Source organism: Andrena cerasifolii, chromosome 9 (assembly GCF_050908995.1).
Source record: "Andrena cerasifolii isolate SP2316 chromosome 9, iyAndCera1_principal, whole genome shotgun sequence".
NCBI lineage: Eukaryota > Metazoa > Arthropoda > Insecta > Hymenoptera > Andrenidae > Andrena > Andrena cerasifolii.
In genome coordinates this window covers 9,494,134-9,519,610 of record NC_135126.1, presented here as the reverse complement: position 1 = coordinate 9,519,610, position 25,477 = coordinate 9,494,134, and the positions used below count along the sequence as shown (strand labels likewise).

The following is a 25,477-nucleotide window of genomic DNA, read 5'->3' as shown; positions in this document are numbered from 1 at the left end:
ATAGAGAGGGTGTGATGGCGCGCACAGAGAAATCGGGAAAGCGAAAAGGCAAGCGGGAGAATTTTTTCCCAGCGTCGCGGCGTCGGGTTGCATGTGCACATCGTGCCCGCTGATTTCCCGGAGAAGAGTCGCTCGGGATGGTCGTTCGTATTGATCGACGAAGAGGGGGTCCAACCCCTCGACGCGAAGGACGGTTACTTGCTGACTGGATCTGGTTATGCTCGGGGAAATTCGTGGCAAACGTTTCAGTAAGCGGACCGTCCCACCCACGCGACCCCTCCCACCCACGCAACCGACAGATATAGCGATTTACGTGTGTACGTGGTCATCGAAGACCTCTGGCGAGGCACCGCGTACCCCAGCAGGTCGTGGTGGCCGTTCTCCGTCGCTTTATCAAGGATCGACGGTGTCCGACCACGTATCTGGGTGCTCCACGCCTCGGGCCAAGGACGAATCTGTCCTCCGCCGCCTCCCCCGCTTGCCCGTCCCCATTTCCAAGTAACCGTCCACCCTCGTCCCTTTCCAGTGGTTCCCTTCATTTTTAGCTCTCCAAACTCGTTAATCCTCGGTGCGCTTTGAGCAACAAACAGGGCGCCCTGGGATATTAGGGGGGATTTAATGACTACGTAATCCAGCATTAAAAAGCGGAGAATCAACGTCGTAGCGGTTCGCGCTGAACCGAAGCTGCGAAATGGGGCCATTATTGGCCGCAGCCCCAAGGATTCCTTTTATGCGATCGGGTGCGACTTATTCGCGGTGGTCGCGGGTGACTTCTCAATTCTGCCCGGTGGAGTGCTCTCTTTTCTTTCCCGGGGACTACGGAGCCGCCCGGCCGCGGTAACGACCCGAAGGAGACTCGAGTTCTCGCCGGGCATTGGGAAGCGAGCGCGGCATTATGCAACGGTTGTTTCATTTCACCGTAGCGAGAAGTTTCTTCCTCCTCCAGAAGCTAATGACGTTAGGGAGGTTGCTTCCACTCTATCGTGTCTCCCGCGGCCAGGCAAACAAGAAGGTGCCCTGATTGACGTAGCGAGCGATATTCAGCCAGTGGCTTAGGAACACGAGGCATCGGTGGTCCCATCCCCTAGCTCGCTCTTGCAGCGATTAAATACGTTCGGTTAATGTTCGAAAGACTCCTCCCGGCCTCGTCTAACTAGCAACGAAAAAGGACGGGGGGAAACGGGCTTTCAGTTTCGAGGAAAACACCCCTCCCGTCCAACCCTCCGCGACCTAGTCCGTGTCCACTTGGTCGATTGTGGGCTCGAGGGTGCCGCGACTGTGCCGGCGACTCCCACGAGTGCGCCTCTCGCGTGTCCCCGACGAAAAATGCACGACAGCGTGGCTTTAATATTAATTACGCCCTGACAGCTGGGATTGAATGGCGCTGGCAAGAAGTCGACTTGCTTAGGCGCCCCGCAACGCATGAACGACGCCTAGAGTGGCGGACTTCAGACGGCGAATTCGTTTCGCTTTCGAGATCACCTTCCCGTTATTTTCTGATGGAACGGCAGATGAAAGCAACGCGTACACTCGAAATCATTTGAATAATAACGTCGCCGGAAACACGGTTAACTTTTATCTGCAGCGCGTTGTTCAAAGGGGAGCAAACGATCCGGGCGGAAGAGCATTTCGCGCGGCGCACCCATAGTCCCAAAGTTCCGTGCCGTTGCTGGAAGATACGGGGCGCAGAATGGCAACGGAGATAGAGAAAGGGCCGGCGAGATAAATGGATACCCACGGTCGATGCGAAAGCCGTCCCCGAGAAAATTCCTACGCAGCAGCGACGCCTGCGAGCTTGTCGAGAGCGAAAACAAGCAAGCTGCGGGGTTGTAAACAACGAATCATCCCCCCGGACGGAATTGCTTGCTACGCAGAATTAATTAGTAAATGGCGATTCGAATCAATGAACGGGTCAGTCGATACTCGGGCAGTGAGATTGAAATGTTCCGATTCGGTATAACAATCGCGTGTAAAACCGTACTAGCCGCGGGGCAATGGGTTTTAAATGTTTTCGCGGTAATGGCTGGATGGAGGGTCGTGCAAAAGTGGCACACGAACCTCTTGCACGCGTTGGAATAATAATTAGGGAAATGGTTTTTAACGCAGACGCTTAACTCGGATAGCTCGCCGATAAAATCGACTATCTTAATTTCAACAGCCGGGGCTGGAGAGGAAACAAACGTTTCTGAAACGTCATTTCGCGGCTTAATAATGCTATCGAATCCTTGAACTCCAATTAAAATCGGAACGTGGCATTTGTTCCCCGGCTGATTTTAATTTCAATACTGCACGCGGAGTTTAATTGGCACGTCTCTGGAGAACGAACGCAACAAACTAATAATCTAGACTTTTTAGAAAAAAAATTCATCGCCAGCGACAGGTGATTCGGACAGATTGAAAAGTAAAGTCTCTCGGGCTCGAATATTCCCGTGAAATTCTGTACGAATCGTCGGCGGTAAATTTTATTCCGAATCGAGTCCGTTCGGAGTTCATATTCGAGTGTCTCGCGTTTCACCGAGGGAAAGAAAGAAAGACGTTGCGAAAATTTTCCCCACCGATGCGGCTGAGGGGCAACCGGCGTAGCCAATTTCTCTCCACTTCAACGCACGACTCGCGCGGGAGCGCTTTGTGTATACAGGTGTTTCAGCGATGAAATATGTATACAGGCGACGGTTGCCTGACAAGAAAGGATAAAGAACGCCAGGCGTATCTCGCGTGCTCCCCGGAAAATGTTATTGATGAGATCGGGTGGCCGCAAGAAGTTTTCCGCGGCGAACCGTTATCCGCGCATCCGGAGGGAAAAAATCGCGACGCCACGTCCCCGGCGCGGGGAAATGAATTCCGCTGAATATACGAGCGTCGGGGATATGGTTTCATCGCGCGGAATAAACTGCGGGGGTGAGGAGGGTGAGCGGGTACGAAGGAAGAAAAAAGAAGAAGCAAAGAAGAACGAGAGACGTAGAGTTCGACTAGAGCGAACATTCGCGGGAAAGATCTGCTATGAACGTTAATTTAACGGCTGGACACATCGATATCGCCGCTGCGGTATCAGATGGTTTAAACATTATCGACGCCGAGTTACGTCGTTAATCAGAACGTGCTAACCGGAGGGGAGAGGCAAGAGTGCACAGGGCGAGCTGACGTTGAATCTTTCACCTCCAACGGCCACCCAATTGCTGTGCATTTCGCGGAATATGCCCGTCGAAATACGACCGTTCGAAAAAATCAAATCCCTATTGTATGCGCGAGGATCAGCTATGGGGCAGCGAGAGCTATATGCATACGGTACACAGTGCACTCGGATATACGAGGGAAGGCTTTTCCTCCACCACCCTGCGCGACCGATTCTCGTTAAGATTGCACAGCACCGAGAGCGAGCAGCGTGAAAAATGAATCAGTTCTCACCCCTGAAGATACGGAAGTCGAAGTCTGTTCCCGTTTTTTGCCTGACCCGCTTACTTGCGCGGACTCCACTCCCGTTAAGTGACAGAATAACGAAACGAAGCGGCGACTGTGTGGGGATTTATAGGGAACGGGCTGTAGCGCACCCAGGCCGGGAAAGTCTCGCGATAAAGTGAATTAGACCAGCAGGTCGATTCTAAATAGTCGACTTTTAATAAGCGACTTTCGAGCAACGGGGTAATATTTACACTTCCAGCGACTTTTAATAGCCGGCTTGCTCTTATCGAGAGACGCGAGAAGATAAACGATATTTTTTTTCGTTCGTTTTTCGTATCAAAGGAGGAATAGCTTCGTCGCTCGTAACGAATAGCAGTGGCAGCAAAGCGCCCCGATCTTCTAGAGAGCCTCGAACTCTTTCATCTTCGCGGGCTTGGATCTAATTAAAACTTTGCTTTACAGTTTTCCAGCGCTCGCCGAGCTAAAATGATTAACCGGCGCGGAAAAGTAAATATGCAGGTGGGGGGGTGAACACCCCCGTTAAAAATAATTTACGTCGCAACGCTCGAAGGTCTGCATTAAGCTCGTTGCCATTCGGTCGGCGAGTGCATTCACTGTATCGGGACAATGAGTTGCATCGAGTTCAAGGAATCCTGCGTTCAAACGATTTTTTTCAAACGCTATATTGCAGTCTGAACTTGAACATTATGAGATGCAAACGAACGGGGGAGACGGTTCGTGGCCAGTGCTGCTCGTTCGTGATTGCAGTAGTTTAAAAATGCTACAAACTCACCGGCGCCGAATGGTTGATGTCCGTCTTTATTGCCGTCCATGGGCGTGCCTTCTAAACTCGCTGGTCCGCTATCGGCGCCGCCGGTGGCGCTGTAAAGGCAGAAAGACATAAATTAGTCGGCGACTTTATCAGCCAGTAAATTAACTGAAACTCCGAATGCTCGGACAAGGTATATAAGCCGAATACACGTAACTGCGTCCGAGTTTCTGCCTCGCGAAGTTGATAGTATAAACAACGGCGTTAAGATTGAGCTAAAGGAAAGGCGTGTAGGATTAGGGCGACATCGAAGTTGCCTCGAGAAGGGATTACAAAGGGTTAGCCGCCCTCGAGGAAAATTCGCGTCGATATATCCGAAGCCGTTACCTGCTCGCGTCGTCATCCTTGAGCTCAGCGGAGCCCTGAGTATTTTGCGGCGCCGGGTTCTCGGTCGGTCCTGCCTGTTGAGGTTCGCCTTCGTTTGCAGGAGCAGCACCGCCGCGGCTTAATCCTGGTATTCCGCCGCTTAACCATCCGGTCATTTGCGACTTCACGCCAGTCAACATTTCAAACTTGCTGCTCCCTTTGGTGGGGCTACGAACAATCAAGAAAATGCTTGCTCAATTTACATGGACATTTATCACATAAAAAGTACATTCATAACGTCAATCTGGCTGGCAATTCGCGACCGTTTCGCCGTTCCTTCGATCACCAAGTAAAGTGATCTGGGAAACTGCTTCGCAGAGATCGGCTGCCCGCCTGTTCCTCGCGGAATACGTTACGAGCAGAAACAGGTCAATGCGACCGCGTCGAATGCCAGCAACACACTCACAGAACCATAGCTTAAGGGCACCGTGGCGTTGTAAACAGCTTATCGGGGCTAAGCAAGTGGCCCATTAAACCGGGGCCCTACCTCTGCATGGGGAAAAAATTAAAAAATAAAAAAAGTTTCAGGTCGTGTCTCGCGCCCCCCTTTTTCTACTCGAGCGAGCGTATAGGACGGGTTTAGGAGATTATACAAGGCGTGCGCTTAGAACTGCTGGTTCAAATCTGTGATTACGACTCAAGGAAATAAAAATAGAGTGTGACTAACATTTCGCGAATTCAATGTGCGAGCGATTAATTTAATTAGCGATCGTAGGAGGGGAATGCAAGATTGATAGCCGGGCAATATTGCGTGCCACTGGAGGGAAGTTTAATTTAAACTGCTTTCCTTTCGTGCGATCTATTAATCAGCTGGATTTGTACCTACAATTCTGATGTACTCCGTTATACGTACAGGTGCCAGATAATGAGTAATAACGGCGCCTCGAGAATAATCTATATTAGATCCGCGTCGGGAACAATTATTCTGAATTACTCTCTATCGCTGTACGATTATCGTGCACGCGACATCGCCGTTCGATAACTCGCTTCTAATTGGCATCGCAACGGATGTTTATGAGGCTGCTGAATATTTAAAGATTTTTGGTATGAACGTTCCGCGCGTGCGAGGATCGGGGATTAAAGGAGAAAACAGCCACCCTCGTTACCATTACACCGAAATTCGACGGTTTCGCGGGAGGGCGAGCGAGATATCGATTGCGACCTATATAAAAGATTACGACCGACACCCCCCGGCGCCCCTCGTTGTGGTAATATCGGTGCAAGCTGTCTTCGGCATTCTTCTCGTGCGCGTGTGGAGCCGGGAATGTTCGAAAGCAACATCATCGTTCAATCACCAAGTCGATCGATGGTTATACGCTCGACTCCTTAAAAAGCATTGCTGCCCCGCCGACGCGCAGGAAACAATCTTCCTTTCCCTCTTTTCTTTTCTCCCCGGCGAACGTCGCGCGAAAGAAGACTTAACGTTCGATACATCCTGCGAAATGTTTATGCAATCAGCTGTAACAGTTGACCGAAAGATTACTGAATCATGCACGACCTTTAAGCGTACTCGTCGGCAGCTGTTCTCGCCCGGATACGGGACGGTAAGGTACTTACTTTTTGGTTTTTTTTTCCCACTCTAACTCCCTTTTGCACTTTGTACCGGCCGCAGATGAGGCAGGCATGAATTAAAAGCCGTAGCTCGCTGGGTAGGCAGGGCGCGGGCACGTCGGTTCGCCAGAGTGTCAACCCGTTTCCATTTTTCCCACCGCGGCCCGTATAAATAAAAATACCTTGGTGCGGCCGAATAAAGGGGAACAAATTAATGGGCGCAGAGTCGAAGTTCTATCTGAAAAATCTGCGAGCCTGTTGTGAAATACAAAAGGCGCCCGGAGCCGTCGCAGGAGGCGAATGTATGAATCGAAAATGGCGAGAAGGAAAGGAAGGAACGAACCCTCTGGCGAATAGCGTCTATCCGTTTCGTTTTGTGAATTAATCTCGCAAGAAAGCCGCTCGTGATTATAATAATACCATCCTATGCACATAAAGCTGCTGGTCTATTTTATAATCGAAAAGAGTGACGGTGTTAAGGGGGAATACCGATTGCTAATTAATTACTTCGCCACTGGGTGTTTTATAATGGAAGCAGCAAACAAACGCGAAGAGTACTAAATCGATTAGAACTATATTTCGCGCTTGAGACAAGCAGCTGCCTCGTACCTTTGTTAATTGCATCGAGTCATTCGAACTTTGCGGTGGAAAAAATATCCGTGGATTAAGTACGAGAGTCGATTGTTTCGCAACGTTTCAACAAAGGGGCAAGGCACGCTTGAACATGTATACATAGCCCGATATGTGATTCTGCATATCGTAATGGCGTTCTCCTGCGCTACCAGGATATCATATTTTCGAAATCCATTGTGCGCGACGTAGTTTCCCAAGAGTTGCCTCGTAAATGTCATATTTCGTGTACAAAGTCAGCCGATAACGCCTATAAACTAGCTCACGCTTTGCATCTAAGGAGCGGAAAATGTGAAATGCTGCGCCATCAAAAATCCATGAGACCGAGGGAGGCACGATGCAATATTCAAGTGCTTGTAACGTTTACTGTTCAGGTCCGTAACACAGAAATGGAGCCGGAGACTGTGTCTCGCGTATGTTCTACACAATGCACGACGGTTCCAAGGGAGGAACAAGAAGAACCATCATTCGCGGTTTTCCTGTTACGTCATCTTGACAGTCAAACGTTCATAGGACAGAAAAATACTTGCCAACGGTACATTCAAGAACGTGTCTTTCGATACAGAATCTTCGCAAGCAGTTTCGACGCCTTTCTCGAATATTTGTATTAAATGCAATCTCTCCGGCAGATCAAGATAAAGTCTTTATCTCCAGATGCTGTCGGCGATTTGTCAAGCACGAAAAACTGCCGTACGAAAAGGTTAAGTGGGTAAAGACGTCGGTGTCTGTCTTAACCTCATTCCGATTCATGGAAACATCGTGTAACATTGTCGCCGTGAGTAATACTTTACGTAAGTACACGGACGGATGTTATCGATCTAATTTGAAAATTCCACCGGACGGTGCTCCGAAAGTTTCGACGCATGGCACAGATGCGCGAAATGATCGTGCATTTGTTTGTCGATTGACCGCGAGTAGAGCGTACTGCGCGGTTAAAAACCAGCCGTTCCCGTTTGACAGGCGAGAAACACGATCGTTGAAACGCAATACACTATCTACTGGCGCACACAAGAACGAGGACAAGTGTGCTGCCGTGCACCATAAACAAGATTAAGTCCGTGCAGAATGCGTCGGAGTATCGTGAAGCAGATCTTTATGTCAGACGGGTTACGACGCTTGATATTCAAACTACTGCTTGTATAGGTTAAAAGTGTGCGATATTCACCTGTCCGTTCCTCGGGACTCGACTTCCTCGCCTGTAGGCGACGTAAGTTTTTTATTAACCGGCACCTCGCTGGTACCATCTTCGTTCTTTTTGCCTATCCACGTAGACATCTGATTCGTGAATTCCGTGAACATCTTCGATGCTAATGGGCGACTGTTCCTCGACGCTTAAATGTGCGTGATAGGGACTACTTCTCGGCACCTTCCCAGTCTTCGGAGCAGCAGAAACGTTACTCGAACCCTTACGGGACGGGAATGACGGGAATGACGGCGGAGGACAGAGCTTGTCCGTTTGGATAGTCGCGCAACCACGAACTGCGTGAATGCTGCGTGCGGCGGCGCGTTTCACACTGCGCATCGTAACTCGGCCGCCGACAGCGCCGCTGACCTCCGACGGGAACGCTTGAAAAGCATTAATAAACTGTCATAATCGATACCCACGAGGCGGAGCGTCGTACGCAATCTAGAGATTTATAGTTTATATACGTCCAGAGTGCCATCTACGACGATCGCGAATCGCTAAATGTTATAGGGACATTCTGCTTTCTATCGATTCGACCATGCTTCTTCGCCCGCCACAATTTAAATCGAGTAAACATCGAGCTTTCTAGATCCAACGCAAATGGCATTGAGCTTATCTTAGCGGTTTCAGTTACTCCTTAAGAGTTGCAGCGAACGAAAGAGGGAGTACTAGTTGCTTGATTCATTGTTTTTTAGAAAAATATATTATTCTATTATATCTATACAAGGCAGTTATAATATTATCGAACACGGTATACAATTTGTACATTTCCTACTCCTTCGAATTGTTCAGCGTCAGTGGTGCGAATCGTTATAACGAGCAGTGTACGTTATTCTTCCGAGGTAGATTTGTACATGAACACATGTACCTAAAATCTAAGATATTATACCTACAGATTGGTGTACTATCATTGGTGTTACAGTTTACAATATATGCCATTGGATGTTGTACTGGATTCTGGAAGCATGCTATATACTCTAACGGTATTTGTACTTATTCTAGGATTTAGAATTTATACATTGCTTGTGGCATAAAGATACGAACAGCACCTTACGTTCGATATCACAGTTTGTCATGAACATTTTTGTTACTTCTTGAGGTCTGAATTTTCATAACATTGGTGTTGTGTTCCTTGGTGTTGGGAGTTTTCTTAATCACAATGTCTGACCCTAATGCTGGCTACGTTCTGATTGTTAATACTTTAAGCTTCTTAAACCTTGATGTCCTACTATTGGTGTTTCATGTTTCCTGAGTGCTGATGACCTATTTTGCGGCGTTTCGCACTTCCTGAGTATCGATATTCTATTTTTGGTGTCTAAAGCATCCTGAATGCCGGTTGTTTGAATTTTACTTAACATTAATCGCCATATTTTCTTTTTTTTTTATTCCTGATTTACAATTGCTTACGATTCATATTCCCCGATTGCTTGCTTTTGGTGCTTTCCCGATTGCTTGCTTCTAGTGTTCTCCTGATTCGCTTGGTTTTTTGGTGTTTTCCTGATTGCTTGGTTCTAATACGATTGCTTATATTTGGTGTTTGATGAACTTTCGCTTAACGTAACGTGTATTTGCTTGAATCGAAATATTTACAATTTTGCTATTCAAATGTTTCGAAACCATCGAAAGTATTATAAAGTTGCGCAATTTTGTTGAATTTGCCTCTGCTCAGAATTACGCAATGATTTGATATATATATTGCATGTCAATGAAATAATCCTAATATTCTAATTATATACATTAAGTATTTTTATCCCTAGGAATGTGTATTATTCTAATATAGGCTATTTACTTTCCGTCGCCGCGACAGCGGCTGCTTGCGAAGCTGCCTGGTCACGTTGATACCTAAAAAAGATTGTATAAGTTAACACGAGTTTTTCATGGAATAATGGGGACACTTTACAGTTACAAAAGCACGAGAGATTATACATATTTCGAAGCCGTTGGAAACCAAGTATCTCAGCAACAAATCAGATCGGGCGAATTGAGAAAGAAATTGTTCAACTTTTAGGGCCACGTTACTTCGCAACTAAGGCTTTACGACGTAACGCGAGTAACCGCTTATCATTTTCATGCTAATGCCTCGTACTATCGGTTATGTAAGCTTGAATAATTCAAAGTCAAACTTCAGATGTTCTCTTTATATATTCGTTAAAGAAAAAGAACTTACTTCACTGCTCTACCAACTTGGTATATCGATGTTATCGCGACGAAAAGGTTTACACTAAAAAGGCTCCAATTTTTCGGAGTGATCGCTAAGGAATACCTGGTCCAGATCAAACCGGTCATGCCCAAGGCAGATGATTGGCCAACGGAGAGTTGATTCGCTGGCCTGTGCAGATCACTGAGGCCAGCTATCACAAGCCCCTGCAATAGTCAAATGTCATTTAACGGGGAAAAATACAACCTGGTGTCTATTTCATATGCGAGAAACGAATAATGGGAGTGTCGAAAATGTGGGTCGCATCGTAATTGTTTACTTTGGGGTTGACCTATTTCCAGCTAGATCGACCGTGATTTGATGAAGACATGCGCGCGAGCGACCGATTTTCGAGATGCTAGATTCTGTATTCGTTAAATTGAATATTCTGCAAACGATCCTATCACCGCACATTAATACCGCATCTACTTGTACTCGTTAATAGTCGGAGACGTGAAATATTTACAGAATTATCAAGCACGATATAAAATAACGGCGATATTGGCTTCGCTCGTAAGATATAAGACGACACGTGTCAGCGTCGCATTTGGATCGGGTCCACACGGATGCAATCTCTTCGTAGTTAAAGAAATATTTCTGTAACATGTTTATTGGCCAGCGACGTCCGCGTGAGTTAACTACCTTGGAACAAAATTGACCCGCTTATATTAGCCACGGATTGCATGCACGCAACAATAGAAAGTTTTAACGCGTAATTATCGATTCGTTTCTCTTATAATCAATATTTAGAGCGGGGCCGGTTATTGCGAGACGTATATAAAACACATATAGCACACAGCGAAACGTAACAACCTCAATGTTATTACTGACCCATTTGAAAGCTGGTGCCCAGAAGAAAATTGTCTGCGGACCTGAAAGCGGAAAATAGGGTGATACCGTCGTTACGCTCTTCCTTCTATGATGTCAGTATTATATCACTAAACGGTAGCCAAAATGAATTATTCATGCCACAGCGATCCCTACCCTCGACGAACTTTCAAATTCGCTCAAATCTTAAGTATCGTGTGCTACAGCACGGAGCATTTCGTAACAATACATAGCCGTCGTTCGATGTCGTTCGAGCTTAAATATCAAGTCCCTAAAACGATACATAAACCACAATCAAACCCTCGCACTATTCAGTCGTAGGTTTATCAAATCTATTATCGTACGAGTCCTTGAACCCGCTGATATTACTAAGATTCACTGAGAGACGCGGTCCAACGTACATACGCTACACGTCCTGGAATATAGGGCGAACGAGTCTCGAGATGACATTGATTTATGTGTACGCATCGCGGCGGTCAAGTCCATCCCGCGTTTAACCGTGTGCCGCACAGTAAAAAATAAAAGACGCCTGACATTGGTAAGATACGCAGCGGCGATGGGTTGCTTCCTTTCTCCCTCGCCCAGTCACCGAATATGTACAGCACGATGGCTGCAAAACGATCCGTGGCACGTGTCGCGAGTCTTGAAAAAACCGTACAATCATTGACGAACTTACTAACCAGCTGGGTGATTCCACAGTGGCAGGAGCTTCTCGGGCACGTACTTGCCAATCGTTTTCATCGAGTTCTTATATATAACCGACATTGCTTTTCACGCGTTCACACGCCGATAATGCCGAACAGAAAGTAGAAATATGGAGGAGAACTCAATCGTTGAAGATCTGCTACGGGGAACGGGTGAACGTGGAAATGACAAGCGGCACCACGATCCGCACACTGAGACTGAATATCGCGAAGTGCAACGATTGGGTAGCTGTGCCGTCCGCTCCGCACGGGTGGTCGGCCCCCCGTTCCTTTCCCCGCACAGATTTCCGGGACCTAAAGCGCTACGCCTATGCACGTACGTTCCACATTGGCTGTGTGCGTACCCGCGTACGCACACCACGTTGGAATATTTAGGGACTCGTTAAATATACATGCTCTTCTATCGATCGTTATTGACGAATAATAATAATATATATATAGTAACTAAACGTGCTGTTATTCGAGCTTAAAAGTGCACACGACAATTATCGCGAGATATGCAGCACGCGGAAAAAAAGCGTTCGTATATAAGTACTTACGTTTTAATAACCACACTCGACTACGGGAGCAGAGTCTACAGTTCATATAAAGGACGTATTTAGTCTTAATTCAAGGTCACTTAACGCTATCACCTTTATCGCAGTATTACATATCTGATACGGTGATATTTGATCGGTATACTATCAAATAAATCGTGATAGGAGTGGATGCCTGTAGATAAGGACGATCGAGTTCGCAAGTTAAGAGTAATGCCGATTACACTTGTCATCGACATTATCTGCGATTAGAAATATTCTAATTACATTGCATTCATGATAATGGCCATGTGGTTTCGAAAGTGAATGGAGTGGACTTTCACTTGTATTAGCGATATTACTTCCTCAACTTTTATCGATAATGTACTATCAATACAGAGGCCGTAAAGCACTAACCGACATTGGCCTAGAGTACAGAATTGGATAGTTTGTACAGTGCCAAGTCGTGTATCGCATGGTCAGTCTGCTCTATTAATATATTAACCACGTGCAGTCGTTATACATCACGATGCGGCAATGGAGTCCGTAAACGCGTTTCCGGCTGCGGTCCGTTGATCTCGTGGGAACAAGGTGTAAAAGCTGTATTTGTATAGCTTTATTTACGTTAAAATGCGTACAATTTTTCGTTTTTTTTTTTCATAACATCGAGTAAAATACGGAAGTTCGCAAATAATAGAATAAATGCTATAAAAATTGAGCTTGACGAGAGAATGCAAACATTGTTCTTTGCCGACCAAATATTATGGTTGCCCTACTACTCGCAAGCGCTGGAATATCTGTTTGCACCTCTCATACATTGCACCACAGTTAAAAATGAATACATCGATTGTATGTATTACTATATCACAATATTGATAAACACTTCAACGTATACGACCACGTTTGATTACATGAAGTACGCTTCGATAAATATACAATATTTCATGATATAATTAATTGCGGCGCAGACATATCGTTTCTTATACATCATTGTTCGTTTTGTATTTCATCAAGTATTTACTGCAGCATTCGGTAATAGTGTAGTAATATGAGATCAGATAGGTTCAGGCAAATTTAAATCAAATCGAGCGACTGATTCATTAAAATGGCTTAATAGAATGTCATGGGAATATGCAGAAACGAATTGCCGCAAAGCGGGCGAGTGATATTAACTGGTACGACTGTAATTTATATATGGCAAAATTCCTTATAAATTTTTTTTGTTTTTTTTTTATATATAGCATATAAAATAAATATGTAACATAAATGTCACGCGAATCTTCACACAAATGTATACCTAAGGGGAGCTTCATCGTATATCGATATTGAAACGTACAATTAGAATATACAAATATATTAAAGATCCAACACAATTTATGAAGAAATTATATTACTCCCCTTTGAATACCTGTATATGTATAGATATAATATTAATTAAGGCACGTAGTAAAAAATAGCAGTAGAAAATATTATCGATTTTATAGTTTAAAAAACGGACGAAATTTAAAGATATGGAATTTTCTCACAATTTTTTAAACATTAACAACTAGTAATTGTTTTAAAATTGTTTGCAAATTTCGACTTCATCCGACATTAAAATTTGTTACATCTGTTTAAGAAGTAAATAAAATGATTTAATCCTTACATTTAACTTAAATAATACTTGTTTCATCAAATGAGGGAGACTTTATTTAGATGTTTTAAATATTATCAAAAATACGCGAGAATTGAAAGTCTTCCATATCAGTAACTGTACTTATGTTTGATTTTTTTTTATCAGATAATGTACAATAGAATAGTAGCAAAACTTGATAATTATAAAGCTTGTTCTTTATGCAGTTCAAATACTTTATCGACTTATAGCGTTTAGAATACAATTTCTAATCACAAAAATCATAATATAACTAATGTTTTTGTGGCAATTTTCAGAGTATACTGCAACTACTGGTATTTACAATAATTAAGTAGATATAATACTAAAATGTACTCTATATTGCGATACTTATGAATTAAATATATAGTCATGTTTGTGTATAGATCCTATACGGTTAGACTATAATCAAACTTGAATTATTTAACATAAACTAACGAAAAATAGCGAATGTGTAGTTACACATCGTACAATACTTCCACAAAGTCTTGCAATTTTCAAGGTATAATATAAAAAGAATGATAAAAAAATGAAACTATGGTGATTTATATAGGTTGTAAAAATAAGAGATCCTTTCTTTTTCTGATAAATGCAAGTGGCAGTGGTATTAGGATTATTGTGAGCAAGTTTACGTGCTCCGTATGTAGTCTTGAGCATCAGTCAATGGAAGTTGTACAAAGATTCACTTATACTTTAATGCATTTTGCATAATAACCACCAGCTATTGGGAACCATTCAAATTCCCTATCCATAAGCGCCCTTTCATTTTGGCATACAAACGGACAATAGTCATATCTACCATCCATAAAACTCAAGTTAAAAGTAATTTCTGCTTAATTAGAAATAAGAAATCTCGCGGAAGAAATTACTTGTTCTTGATAGTGTCTACGGTTATTGCACCTTCATAGTATCAAGATTCGAAATCGAATAAATAGAAATACTACGTTAAAGTAGTTATCATTAATTATATCCGTATAATGCGAAAGTGCTAATAGATCCGTATATGTCAACTGTAACGAACTTTGTGAAGTCGGTAGATATGCATACTTTTGCAAGGAAATTCGAGGGCAATTCAACGACAGCTAATAATGCTGGCTTCTCAGGATCTTTGCCCTCTTTGGATTTCCAATACTTACTTGGATTAAGTGTATCTGTCTCGGTAGTTTTATCGTCGAACTGGCCCTGTGTACCGTGCACATTAGAGTCTACACTTTGACTAGTAGATAAATGCAAAGTATTAGTTGCACTTTTGCTAACGGCAGGGGAACTGACGCTACGCTTAATTCCCTTTCGCCATCTTGTCTTTTGTTTCTCTGCGCGCTTAGCTAGAGCAATATTCCACCAAACGAGCTCGTCGGAATTTACAGAGAGCAGAATTGGAGCATCGATTGCAGAAGGTGCCCAATATAATTGAGTGACAGAAGTAGCATGAAAACAGAGCTTATGTATTTCATCACATAGTGATGTATCGATGACCTGAAAGTTAATAACAGCATGATATGCTTAATAATACGACCAACCTCATAATAATGACAAAACGATGGCAACTTACAGAAATATCACCGTTCTCAAAACCGACAGCTAAATACTGTTCGTCCTGTGAAATTTCACAACACGTCATCCTCTGAGAATACTTCTTTCTAAAATATTCCGTTATTTTTATACACGCCGGCAATACTATCGTATTCTTTTGTAGCTTATACAAGACTACATCCCCGTTTTCATTTAGCACTGTTAGAATAGCTTTCCAACAACTCAAGCAACTGAAAATAGTAAATGTGTTTGTATTACTGACGGTTACTCTGTCAGTTCGTAACCAATTTGTGCCATGGATATTCCACAGTGTAATCACGCCATTTCTGGTCACAGTCAGTACAGATTTCTCATTCACTTCATGAATTGAAATAACGTATCCTGCGTTCTCAACTAAGTACGATAGCTCTACATTCTGCCACACCTGCAAGTAAAGGAAATATATATATTAGAGCAATATTACGGCATTGTGATTGCTCAGAAAATAAAAGCACTCTGAGACTTACCCTTAAGCTATCGTCTGCCTCCCTACAAACGATTATACTACACTTTTGCACGTTTAGAATTTTTATTAATTCTATATTTTGCGAAACTTTTAATATAGGTGTGGTCTCCTTCTTGTCTACGTCGAATAAAGTAACCAGACCTTCGTCTGTACCGTAGATTATTTTCTTTCCATCGGAAGACAGAATTAAATTATTTATTTTCCCCTTAATCGGTTTAGATTCTGCTATTATCTTATCGCCAACTAATGCGACAATAGTATTTGAAACAGTTTCTGTGACGATAGTATCCGCTTTACCAAATTGCTGTACTACTGCATCAAACAGAGGCTTTCTTATTGATTTCGAGATCCCTTCTACTGGTAGCTTCCATTTATGAAGCAACTGGTTTTCACTGCCGCAAATAATGTGGTATCTTTCCTCCTTCACCCAGTACGTATCCAAAGAAGAAACACGACTTTTGTATGTGGCTATTGGCTGATGCCCGACCTGATCTGCATTCCATATATTTATGAAGCCTTTAGAATCGGCTAAAACCAGATACTGGCCGTCACAAGTCAACGCGGCGCACACATAAACCGTGTGCCTGTTTTCAACGTTCGCTCTTATTTGTTTATTGTAACTATGCATAAGGTCGTTGTTTGACCTGACCCATTTTATATACACAGCTTTGTCTTCGGTAACAATAATGAGGGAATCATTTTGTTCCGGTACATTGCGGAAGAATATAATCTTCCTTGTTTGCAAGTCTGGATTGTACTGTGACAGATATTTATACTCTGTACACTCTGTACCGTACCTGCAGTACGATATTAAAACACCATGTACTTCGTCCATTATGTGGAGCAGGTTGCTTCCCATTGAAAATGCTACATTCTTCAGATAACTGCTACTGTAAGAATTTCCAAACTGTCAATTCGAGAACTATTGGCGGTTGATAGAAAGTGGAATGAAATTTAGAGACACTAACCTTTGCGGATTGTGACTGTGATCTGATAAAATCAGTCCATAAAAATTCCACACCTAAAATAGAAAGCTACTGTACCTGATTTTCTCAGTTAAAATACTTTGATAAAAATTTATCCACATTCATACCCTTATTGTGCCCCTGTTCGTACAAGCTGCAATACAACTGTTGTCGTGTGCAAATGTCATATCCAATATGGTTTCGCCAGGAACAAAGAACTTTACTGAACTGTCATCGTGAGGAAACTTGCTAGTAAAGATTCCACTCCAGCAGGATTGCTTTTGTCTTGGACTTAACGCAATACGGTTCTGTTCATAATTCTCATCTTCGGAAAGCCTAAAAAGTTTCACTATACCACAATCGTCTAGCGACAGAAAATAATCGCCAGCTGTAGATACGACAATCTTCTTTATAATACAATTTTTATCGTGCCCGCAGAAAACTTGCTGTGTCCTGTTAAAACTATCCCACAGAAATATTTCGCCCACTCCGTTGCCAATTAGAATTAGATCCGGGTCACGTGCGAAGCATGATGTGCGAATGTCAGTCGACATTTCCTCGCTCCATAATCGATCCATTTGTCTGACTTTCATATCATGCGACATGTATAGTTTCTGAGATCTTTCGTTTGCTAGCTTAATTGCAGTGTCTTTGATAAAACCCTCGTAAGGATGATTCATAGCTATTTGTACTATATCCAGGCAATTTTTACGTCTGTGCTCGGCTATGGTACCTGCCTGCTCTTCTAAGAACGTTTCCAAATCGTTAAAGTAGGTCTCGTACACAGGATTATAGTTCTGCGTGATATGTTTTTTATAGTTACTTAGATCAATCAACAAATTGCTTAAACCACTGTGCGTTATTGTGGCTTGAATGAAATCGAAATTCAAGTATATATTTGGAAATTCATCGTATAGTTGGGCTTGCTCCAGGTGATGCCCGATATATGAATAGCTGTAATTGTCTGCTGGCAGCTTTGAAAAGTCACCTCCACAATGTTTCCGATATTTTTCAATTAATGATTTATGCATTTCTACCAATTCGTTCTGTGAGAATTTCTTTCGAAGGTGGCAAAGCAATAAATCGTGAACGCCATAAATGTAGCTGTGCAATTCGTCATTCCATTGTTTGGCGGCAAGTGACTTATGGCACAAATCTAACATCATTTCTTCAACTTGAAACGGAGAGCCGCCCCAAAGAATTTCCAAAGTCTATAAAATTACATTAGATAAATCATAATATGTACTTGGAACGGAACCCAATTTAAATTAACATAGTGCAGTTTCAAATATCGTGGTTCTTTACCTGTGGTGTTATATTGACGTCTTCTCTAAAAATAACTAATTGTTCATAATGTTCTTTCATCTCGATAGGCAATTGTTCTATGCACATATTAAAAATTGCTTCTTGTTTCGTTAGAACTTTTTTAATCATACTGAAAAACGTATGAGATTATATATCATTTATAAAGTCAATTGAAATATATATGTATATAATTATTCATGACATTACTCATTGTTTTCATCTTTTTGTCTCAGAGAATTTAGATAGTATCTCCATCTATCTGGACGTAGTCTCATGTCGTGTTTAAACTCTTCAAACCGCGCGGAAAACATAGCTATTAGTAAAGGCATCCCTTTACATTCGTCATGAATTCGTTTCGCTTCTAATGGAAGCTTATCTACTTCAGTCTCCAACACTTTAGCAAACAAACCCAACGTTTCTGCTTCGGTGAAACCATCGTTCATCTGTAAAAGTAAATTTTCCTGTCGCATATATACAATGAAAAAGAAAATCATCAGAATATATATTCGATAATTGTGACGTAGAGAGAAGGATGTAAACGAAGAAGAAATAATATACCTCGATTACAGAAGGTCCCTTTTCCAATACAAAATCGAGATCAGCAGTGATTACTAATGCTTTACATTCGAAATCAAATGCTTCAACTATTTTACTATCGCAAACATCGTCCAAAATTAATAAAGCATTGCAATGTTCTTCCCTACTGAAATGATGTCTCAAAGAATGAATCAATGAGTCTTTTAATGGTTCCAATTTCAATGGTTCTGGTTTCAGTTCCAAATTTTTAACAAGGTGATACAGTCTATTCAATTGAATTAATATTTCTTCCTCAATCGGGCGCTTGTAACCAAATTTTATCCAATATACTTTGTTCTGAAACAGATGGAACCAACACCCCATATTTTTCGTGCAAGTATAATTTGTCATGCGGCAACATAGATTAGTTATAAAAACTTACACGAAATAAATTTCGTACGAATTTCGTGTCCTTTAATGTACTGGCCGTTAAACAGGATTTACCAAAACCTTTCATTCCATGAAGTACGACATATCCATTTGGTTGCAATTGTTCCAAATAACGCTTTAACTGTGTTATCTGCAATTGTTCAACATTAGTCTAATTTTATTCCAGAGTAATAGGATATAACTGTCATAGAACATTCTCTTTTGAACTTACACGATTCATTTCCATCAGAATGCATATAAAATATGTATATTATAGTAATACAATCTGTATGAATTCTTATCAGATCTAATACTAAATAATCTTTCACGGAATTGCGGTAATTTATACCTTTGATTTTATCTGTACGTTCCATACCTTTTGTTCCCTAATAACAGTCAATGGAGAAATTGGAGGGAGCGACGGTGTGCTGGCAAATTTTATATCCTCAAAACATTTCCCACTTTCTTCCAATTTATCCATATCATCGCTAAGCCAGTCGTAATGGTGCCTTAAAGCTTGGCGAAAATTATCGAACGCATATGGCCCTCGTCTAAGAAAATTCAAAAAGACAATGTTTCACGTACGTAATACTGATACCTGTACTTAAAAGGAATAATTGTTCTCGAAGGAAAGAATGAATTTATACCCTGGGAGTGTATTCAATAAGATTTCAGCTTTCTCTTGTTTGGAAGCACCCTTCTCAATATTGGCTATATCCTGATCCGTTAATATATACTCCGACTTTAATAGTTGTATCACACCATTGTATATATCCAGATCGGCGACTATATTCGCTCTCATAGCTAACAGGATATTCTGATGTAAGATATCCATCTTTCTCATTGTATTTACATATGTTTTGTCATATTAGTTGTATCAATTTTTCAATAATAGTATCTACAATGGAAGAATAGAAATCTTTATTATAATAAGACTATACTCGGGTACGAAACAAATGCGAAGAGCACTGCTTTTTTTAACCAAGTATACTGTTTCAAGGACCCAATGAGTAATAAACCCTGACACAAATGTACAGACTTTTTAACTATGCTTGTGTTTCATTGGTCGATTATTCAATGAACGTCATTAAACAATATAAGAATAGTCAGAACTTAAATGCAGTATTTAATAAACGTCCGCGAGAATATAGCCTGGAAACATTACTAAGGGGCTATGCTAAGACCACATCAATGAGGACATACATTCTCACTCAAGTTTTGTCTCAAGTTCGCATTCCGATGATACTAGTTTTCCTTAAATGCGTAGTAGAAATAATGCATCGATTTTTTTATATACAGTATATAATATTTCCCAAGATTAAGTTAAAAAGCAGAGAAGTACCGCGGTCATTGACTCCGAAATAAAGTCTAAATGTATGTCCCGTAGACGTTCGAAAAATGTTTAGGAGAAGGGTTTAAAGAGAGCCTTACATTATTGACGCCGTTCACAGAAACCGAGCAGCTTATCTGCGTTTTACACGGTCTTTGTTAGAAAAACTGATTAATCGCACCCCCATCCAACTACAACACTACACCCTCGCGCCCAAGAAGCGCAACTGACACAAGACACAAGTGCCATTGCCGCGTGCCTGCGTCAAGCGACACTGTTGCCAATGTTGCCAGATCGATTCATCAAACTCGCATCTGATTGGCTATCAATATCGCATGATATTCCCGCCATTTCCGTCGGTCCTTGAAATGTTCGTCTTCTAAATTCAAACGCATTATAAACATACATAAACAGTAACTAGAATTAAGAAAAACTAGTACATAGGATTAACTCTAAGCTCAATAGTGGGCAAATCAACTCACACTCGATAGTGCCTAACGGCCATACGAGCTCACAACCCTCATTGTAATGTACGCTTTTATTATCATTTTATAACATGTAATAATTATTGTGGCATTAAATAAAATGATTCATGGGTAAAAAACTGGTTAGGATACCTGGCTCTCACCCAGGAGGCTCGGGTTCGATTCCCGGTATCGAAAATATTTTTTCTGTCTACACAAAACATGCGATTACGTTAAATTGTTTATAAATGAAGGTTAATTATTTTTTTCGTATAACAATTTTGATACGCAAAAATTAAATATGAAATTGTTAAACACTATTCGTTAAAAATAAGAAAAAAAATAATTCACTGCGATGGCCGGGAATCGAACCCGGATCAACTGCTTGGAAGGCAACTATGCTGACCATTACACCACCATCGCAGTTAGAATTTTCTAGCTCTTAAAGAGAAATACTAGAATATACGTATAGATTAACTAGAGTATAAAAGCATGAATTCCAGAAGAGGAAAAATAAACTCCTGCGATGGCCGGGAATCGAACCCGGATCAACTGCTTGGAAGGCAACTATGCTGACCATTACACCACCATCGCAGTTGAGGTGTCCTGCTTCCAAAGGAAAATACAACTATTACGTCGATTAACTGAAGCGTAAAATCATGAAATCTACGAAGACAAATTAAATTCTGCGACGGCTGGAAATCGAACCCGAATCAGCTGCTTGAGAGGCACCTATGCTGATCATTGTAGGAAATTTCATGTATCCCAAAGAGGTACATATTGTATAACACATACATGCGTGAAAATTATATATTATCCATTGACTGCACAGCTACCCCGTTATATTATAAAGAGCGAAAACACGACAAATTACACAGAAATTAATAAAAAATTGCTCTACGTTGCTTATGTAACTGAAGCACGCAGCCTTGTTAGAAAAAAAGCAAAAGTTGTTTTTGAAACACAAAGTCTAGGGCAATGACGGCGCGGCGGTCGGTTGCTGTAAGCTAATGAGCACACGTGCAGCATTGTTTCCTGCTTGCCAATTAAACAGCATTATCCTCTGAAAACGGTGCGTATTGTGCTTAAAGCCCGGGGCAAACTATGCTTTATCCCTAAAAATGAAAAAAGTTTAAAAGCTGCCAATACCCGGTGTACTAAAATCCCTTTAGTCGTATGAGCGCGGCTGCGGGTCGACTTTTTTTTAATACGTTTCATTATGCGCTGCCCGTATAAAACTGTTTCGCGTGAAAGCGTACCGTTAATCGATAATGAATATTTATCCAGAAAAGTGTCCACAATTTCTGCCACTTACAGGTACACTGGTCGGATTATTCAACGTTTCAATGACATTTCCGATCGAGGATATTAAATTCCGCTGGACCAGATACCGCTCTACAGAAAGAATAAATTATTCCCGCGCAACGCACACCGCCGCTATAACCGGCGTCGTTATTGTCCCCGACACGGGACTGTGGAAATGAATTATTTGATTATACGTATAGCTGATTCGACGGTGACACGTATAGGTGCACTCTCGCTGCAGCATCCGTTGCACGCAGGGCAAGCTGCAAATTCGATTACGTTAGAAACAGCATTTGCCGCTCAGACTGCATTAGCCGCGCATTGGTTACTTGGCCGATTAATTTGTCGCGGATTCGCTGCTGCGAGCGGCTGTACCATCCGAAGGTACACGCGCCCGATTTACTGCTATTTTACCAGTGCCCGAGACGCGAGTGTCTAACCGCGGCGCGAGATCTATAGACTGTCCCAGTCCTTGAGGTGGTGCGTTTCTAATTAAATATGGGGAGTGTTAGTGGCGCGAGGAAAGTATCTCTCATCGCCTGTAGGGAAGTAATGAGAGAGGCGGGCCCGGCGTAGGTAGCGGGTGCAATGATCATTTCACCCGATGACAGAGGCGATAGAATTGCGACAGACATTAAGATACCGCGGCTGTATTCTTTAATTAGAAGGATCTCATTAGAAAAAGAGCAGCGTCGCGTGATTTGCGGGGACGGTCGCTGCATTTATCCCCGGGATTTGCATATCGCGTGTGCGATACCTTGTATGCGCGTACGACACGCCGGTTGCCTAAGTGCAGGCGCAAACACAGCTCGGTATCGTTTGCGCCGAAGAATTACGCGACGGCCAGCCCCGATTATTTGCTTCCACTTCGGTCTGCTTTTCTAACTGCTGACGATCAAACGGCGGAGTTTCCGTTCCTCCCTTTTTCCCAACGCGAATTTATATCCCGGCCCCGACAACGCGAGATTACTCGGAAGTTATACGGGCGTATCTGGCGTTCGTTCGTTTCCTTTCTGGATCAGGCGTGCGCCTCGCGTGCTCGCGCCCTCCGAGCGCGATAGCTTCGCGCACCAGTTTCGCAAAAGTTTCCCGGGAACTTGCCAAACGCGGAGGAGTTCGTTGGCCCTCCCGCCCTGTCGTTATTTATTTACGTTTTGTTTGCTCGCGCCGGACGGAACGGGGCTGGGTTTCGGTTATATAGCGGAGAGAAAGAAATACGACCTAGATGGAATAAATATCATTCGGTTTAATAGGATATCCGGTGTCGAGAGGTGCTTGGCTATTGTCTGATCCTCTCTCGTCCTCTGCCTCGCTCTCTGTTCCCAGCGTTCCCTCTTCAAAGCCGGTGCCGATCGTGAGAGGGTGAATTCGAACCTCTTAGGGGTTGATCGATCGGCACTAGTCTAAGCACTTCAAATAGTGCGATCGTGGTATGCGACCAGGAATGGCAATAACGTTGATAGGATAGTAATATGATTATCACCTGCGCAAGAGGACGTATAGTGGGCGCTACACGTATAATTAGAGATGGGATTGAAGAGCCGGATAGGGGCTGGGAGCGGGTGGGGGGGGAGGGCTTGGGGAAAGGGGGCCAAGTATAATGCCATGCAAATACGTCTCATCACTTGGTCCACCAGGAATAGAGTGCATTAATCCGCTAATGCACACGGGTCCCGTAAAATTAGATTCGGCCAGATTTAGTTGGAAACGCGATATTTCAGTGTCGAGTGAATACCGAACGACTGTGCGCGCCGACGGAGCCCTCGTTCCTGGCGAGGCGAGGCTCCCGGTGAAACGTTGCGTTACTCGCGAGGCCGATTAAACGCCGATGTACACGCCGGTCCCGTGTATTCCTCTCGAATGCGATCGATGCACGGCCCCCGCGGCGTCCTTAATGCGGCATTAATTCAAAAATTTACGATCACCGATTCGTGTCTATCGCGAGCACGTCGCACTCGCGCGCGGATCGTATTATCCAGCTAACCCGCGGCCACGTCCGCGCTTGGATTATCACCGTCGCCCGCGATACCAATTCCATTTAATGGGATCAACATTTACACTCATAAATCCGCGATTAATTAATAGCTTACACTGGAACGCAGAACCTGGCGCACGGGGTCCTCTCGTCGATGCAGGTGAAACTCGTGAAAACCCCCGACGCGAATGTCCGAGCGAAATGTCGTCGATCAACCGCGTTTTTCTCCCTAGCCGAGTGACCCATCGACAGGAGCGATCGTTCCCGCGCGAAGGTCCTCGCGTTTCCCTGGCACTTTATTCCCGGACGATCGTGAGCCGCCTTTAACGATCCTCGAATTCCGCGTGGCTCGGCAACGGTGCGATCAATTTTCTTTATCGCTCGTTAAAGTATTTCTTTGGCCTCGCCACGGCGCTGTCGACCCGCGTTAAACGCTCGTGCGAACGAACACCGTGGCGATTTTGAATTTTTTGTTGCGGCACCTACCTATGTATCTAGCGCCTGTTCCTCCCTCGTTCAGCGCGTTCAGCTCCACCCAGTACTTTCGCCCGTCGCGGCATCGGCGTCGCGCGATTACTTGCGTCCAATTAAATTTAACGAATTTCGACGGGTACGAACGGGTTTATTGGTTTCATTAATTACGCATGCACTCTGTCCTGCGGAGCGAGCCGGCAGCTAGCCAGCAGGCGGCTCTCCGAAATGCACGCACGCTCGACCGGCCCGACGTTTCGCGGGGCCTATCGTCGCGTCTCGCCGTGCATAGCTCGCAGTCATTCCTCTCGCGTTCCGCCCCGTCGACGCGCACCGCCTGGATATCGACGACGGCGATAGAACGATTGAAGCCCCCGATTGTTCGGCCGTTCGAGCGGCTATGCCCTGCGGGATCTACGCGCGGCCGACGTGCCGATATTCAGAATTTGGTAATTAAATCCTGGCCCCGGCTCGATCCGACGGCCGCGCCGGTTTACTACTTTGCTAAAACAACGACGCGGCACCGGTAAACTCGTTGACTCGCGCCGGGGGATCGCGGTGACGCGGCCGTTTGTTTCGAAAGTTTATGACATTACGGGAAATCCGGGGGAGGAAAGGATTGGTTACACCGAGAATTGTCGCCGAGTTCCCAACCCGTCACCCGACTCGTTCGCTTCTACCGCGTGTTTCAATTTTCGATCATTCCGGGTGTCGAGACCCGCGCGACTGACAATCTCGACGCGCGCGAACCAGGTGGGGGGAGAGGGCGTCGGTGGCGAAAACGATGTTGAAATTGACGGGTCGTACGCGAGGTGGTCGAGCA

The 25,477-nt window shown here is 43.6% G+C and overlaps 3 protein-coding genes and 2 non-coding genes across 11 annotated transcripts in view; all 5 read right to left on the bottom strand.

Moving 5' to 3' along the window:
* Sap47 (Synapse-associated protein 47kD) overlaps window positions 1–8,262 on the bottom strand; it is a 65,566-nt gene extending 57,304 nt beyond the window's left edge. For 3 of the 4 annotated variants that reach the window (XM_076820201.1, XM_076820199.1, XM_076820202.1), the window contains exons 1-3: window positions 7,941–8,262; window positions 4,556–4,762; window positions 4,193–4,281 (exon numbers count right to left, since the gene is read on the bottom strand). In XM_076820201.1, coding sequence (XP_076676316.1) covers window positions 4,193–4,281; window positions 4,556–4,762; window positions 7,941–8,074 — 430 coding nt within the window. In that variant the 5' untranslated portion in view covers window positions 8,075–8,262. The remainder of the gene's footprint in view (window positions 1–4,192; window positions 4,282–4,555; window positions 4,763–7,940) is intronic. The other variant, XM_076820200.1, reaches the window with a different exon arrangement.
* Window positions 8,263–8,645: 383 nt separating this feature from the next.
* LOC143373209 (uncharacterized) lies at window positions 8,646–12,411 on the bottom strand. 2 transcript variants are annotated; one of them, XM_076820204.1, is made up of 4 exons: window positions 12,230–12,411; window positions 10,990–11,030; window positions 10,129–10,325; window positions 8,646–9,803 (listed from the first exon to the last, which is right to left on the bottom strand). In XM_076820204.1, exons 1-4 carry the CDS (start codon window positions 12,273–12,275, stop codon window positions 9,743–9,745), a joined length of 345 nt encoding a protein of 114 aa, XP_076676319.1. In that variant the 5' UTR covers window positions 12,276–12,411; the 3' UTR covers window positions 8,646–9,742. The 2 variants fall into 2 exon arrangements, with proteins under 2 accessions (XP_076676319.1, XP_076676318.1); XM_076820203.1 differs by lacking the exon at window positions 12,230–12,411 and adding an exon at window positions 11,667–11,944.
* Window positions 12,412–12,806: 395 nt separating this feature from the next.
* Window positions 12,807–19,953, bottom strand: LOC143373206 (apoptotic protease-activating factor 1). Of its 3 annotated transcripts, none has more exons than XM_076820196.1 (11): window positions 19,757–19,953; window positions 19,486–19,660; window positions 19,123–19,260; window positions 18,723–19,037; window positions 18,372–18,607; window positions 18,165–18,294; window positions 16,988–18,070; window positions 16,863–16,915; window positions 15,896–16,784; window positions 15,409–15,813; window positions 12,807–15,332 (listed from the first exon to the last, which is right to left on the bottom strand). In XM_076820196.1, exons 1-11 carry the CDS (start codon window positions 19,951–19,953, stop codon window positions 14,817–14,819), a joined length of 4,137 nt encoding a protein of 1,378 aa, XP_076676311.1. In that variant the 3' UTR covers window positions 12,807–14,816. The 3 variants fall into 3 exon arrangements, with proteins under 3 accessions (XP_076676311.1, XP_076676312.1, XP_076676313.1); XM_076820197.1 differs by having other exon boundaries at window positions 15,896–16,781; XM_076820198.1 differs by lacking the exons at window positions 19,486–19,660; window positions 19,757–19,953 and adding an exon at window positions 19,342–19,457.
* Window positions 19,954–21,254: 1,301 nt separating this feature from the next.
* Window positions 21,255–21,326, bottom strand: Trnag-ucc (transfer RNA glycine (anticodon UCC)). Its single transcript has one exon. It is a non-coding gene; the product is annotated as a tRNA-Gly (tRNA).
* Window positions 21,327–21,425: 99 nt separating this feature from the next.
* On the bottom strand, window positions 21,426–21,497 carry Trnag-ucc (transfer RNA glycine (anticodon UCC)). The gene has a single exon. It is a non-coding gene; the product is annotated as a tRNA-Gly (tRNA).
* Between the last annotated feature and the right edge of the window lie 3,980 nt (window positions 21,498–25,477).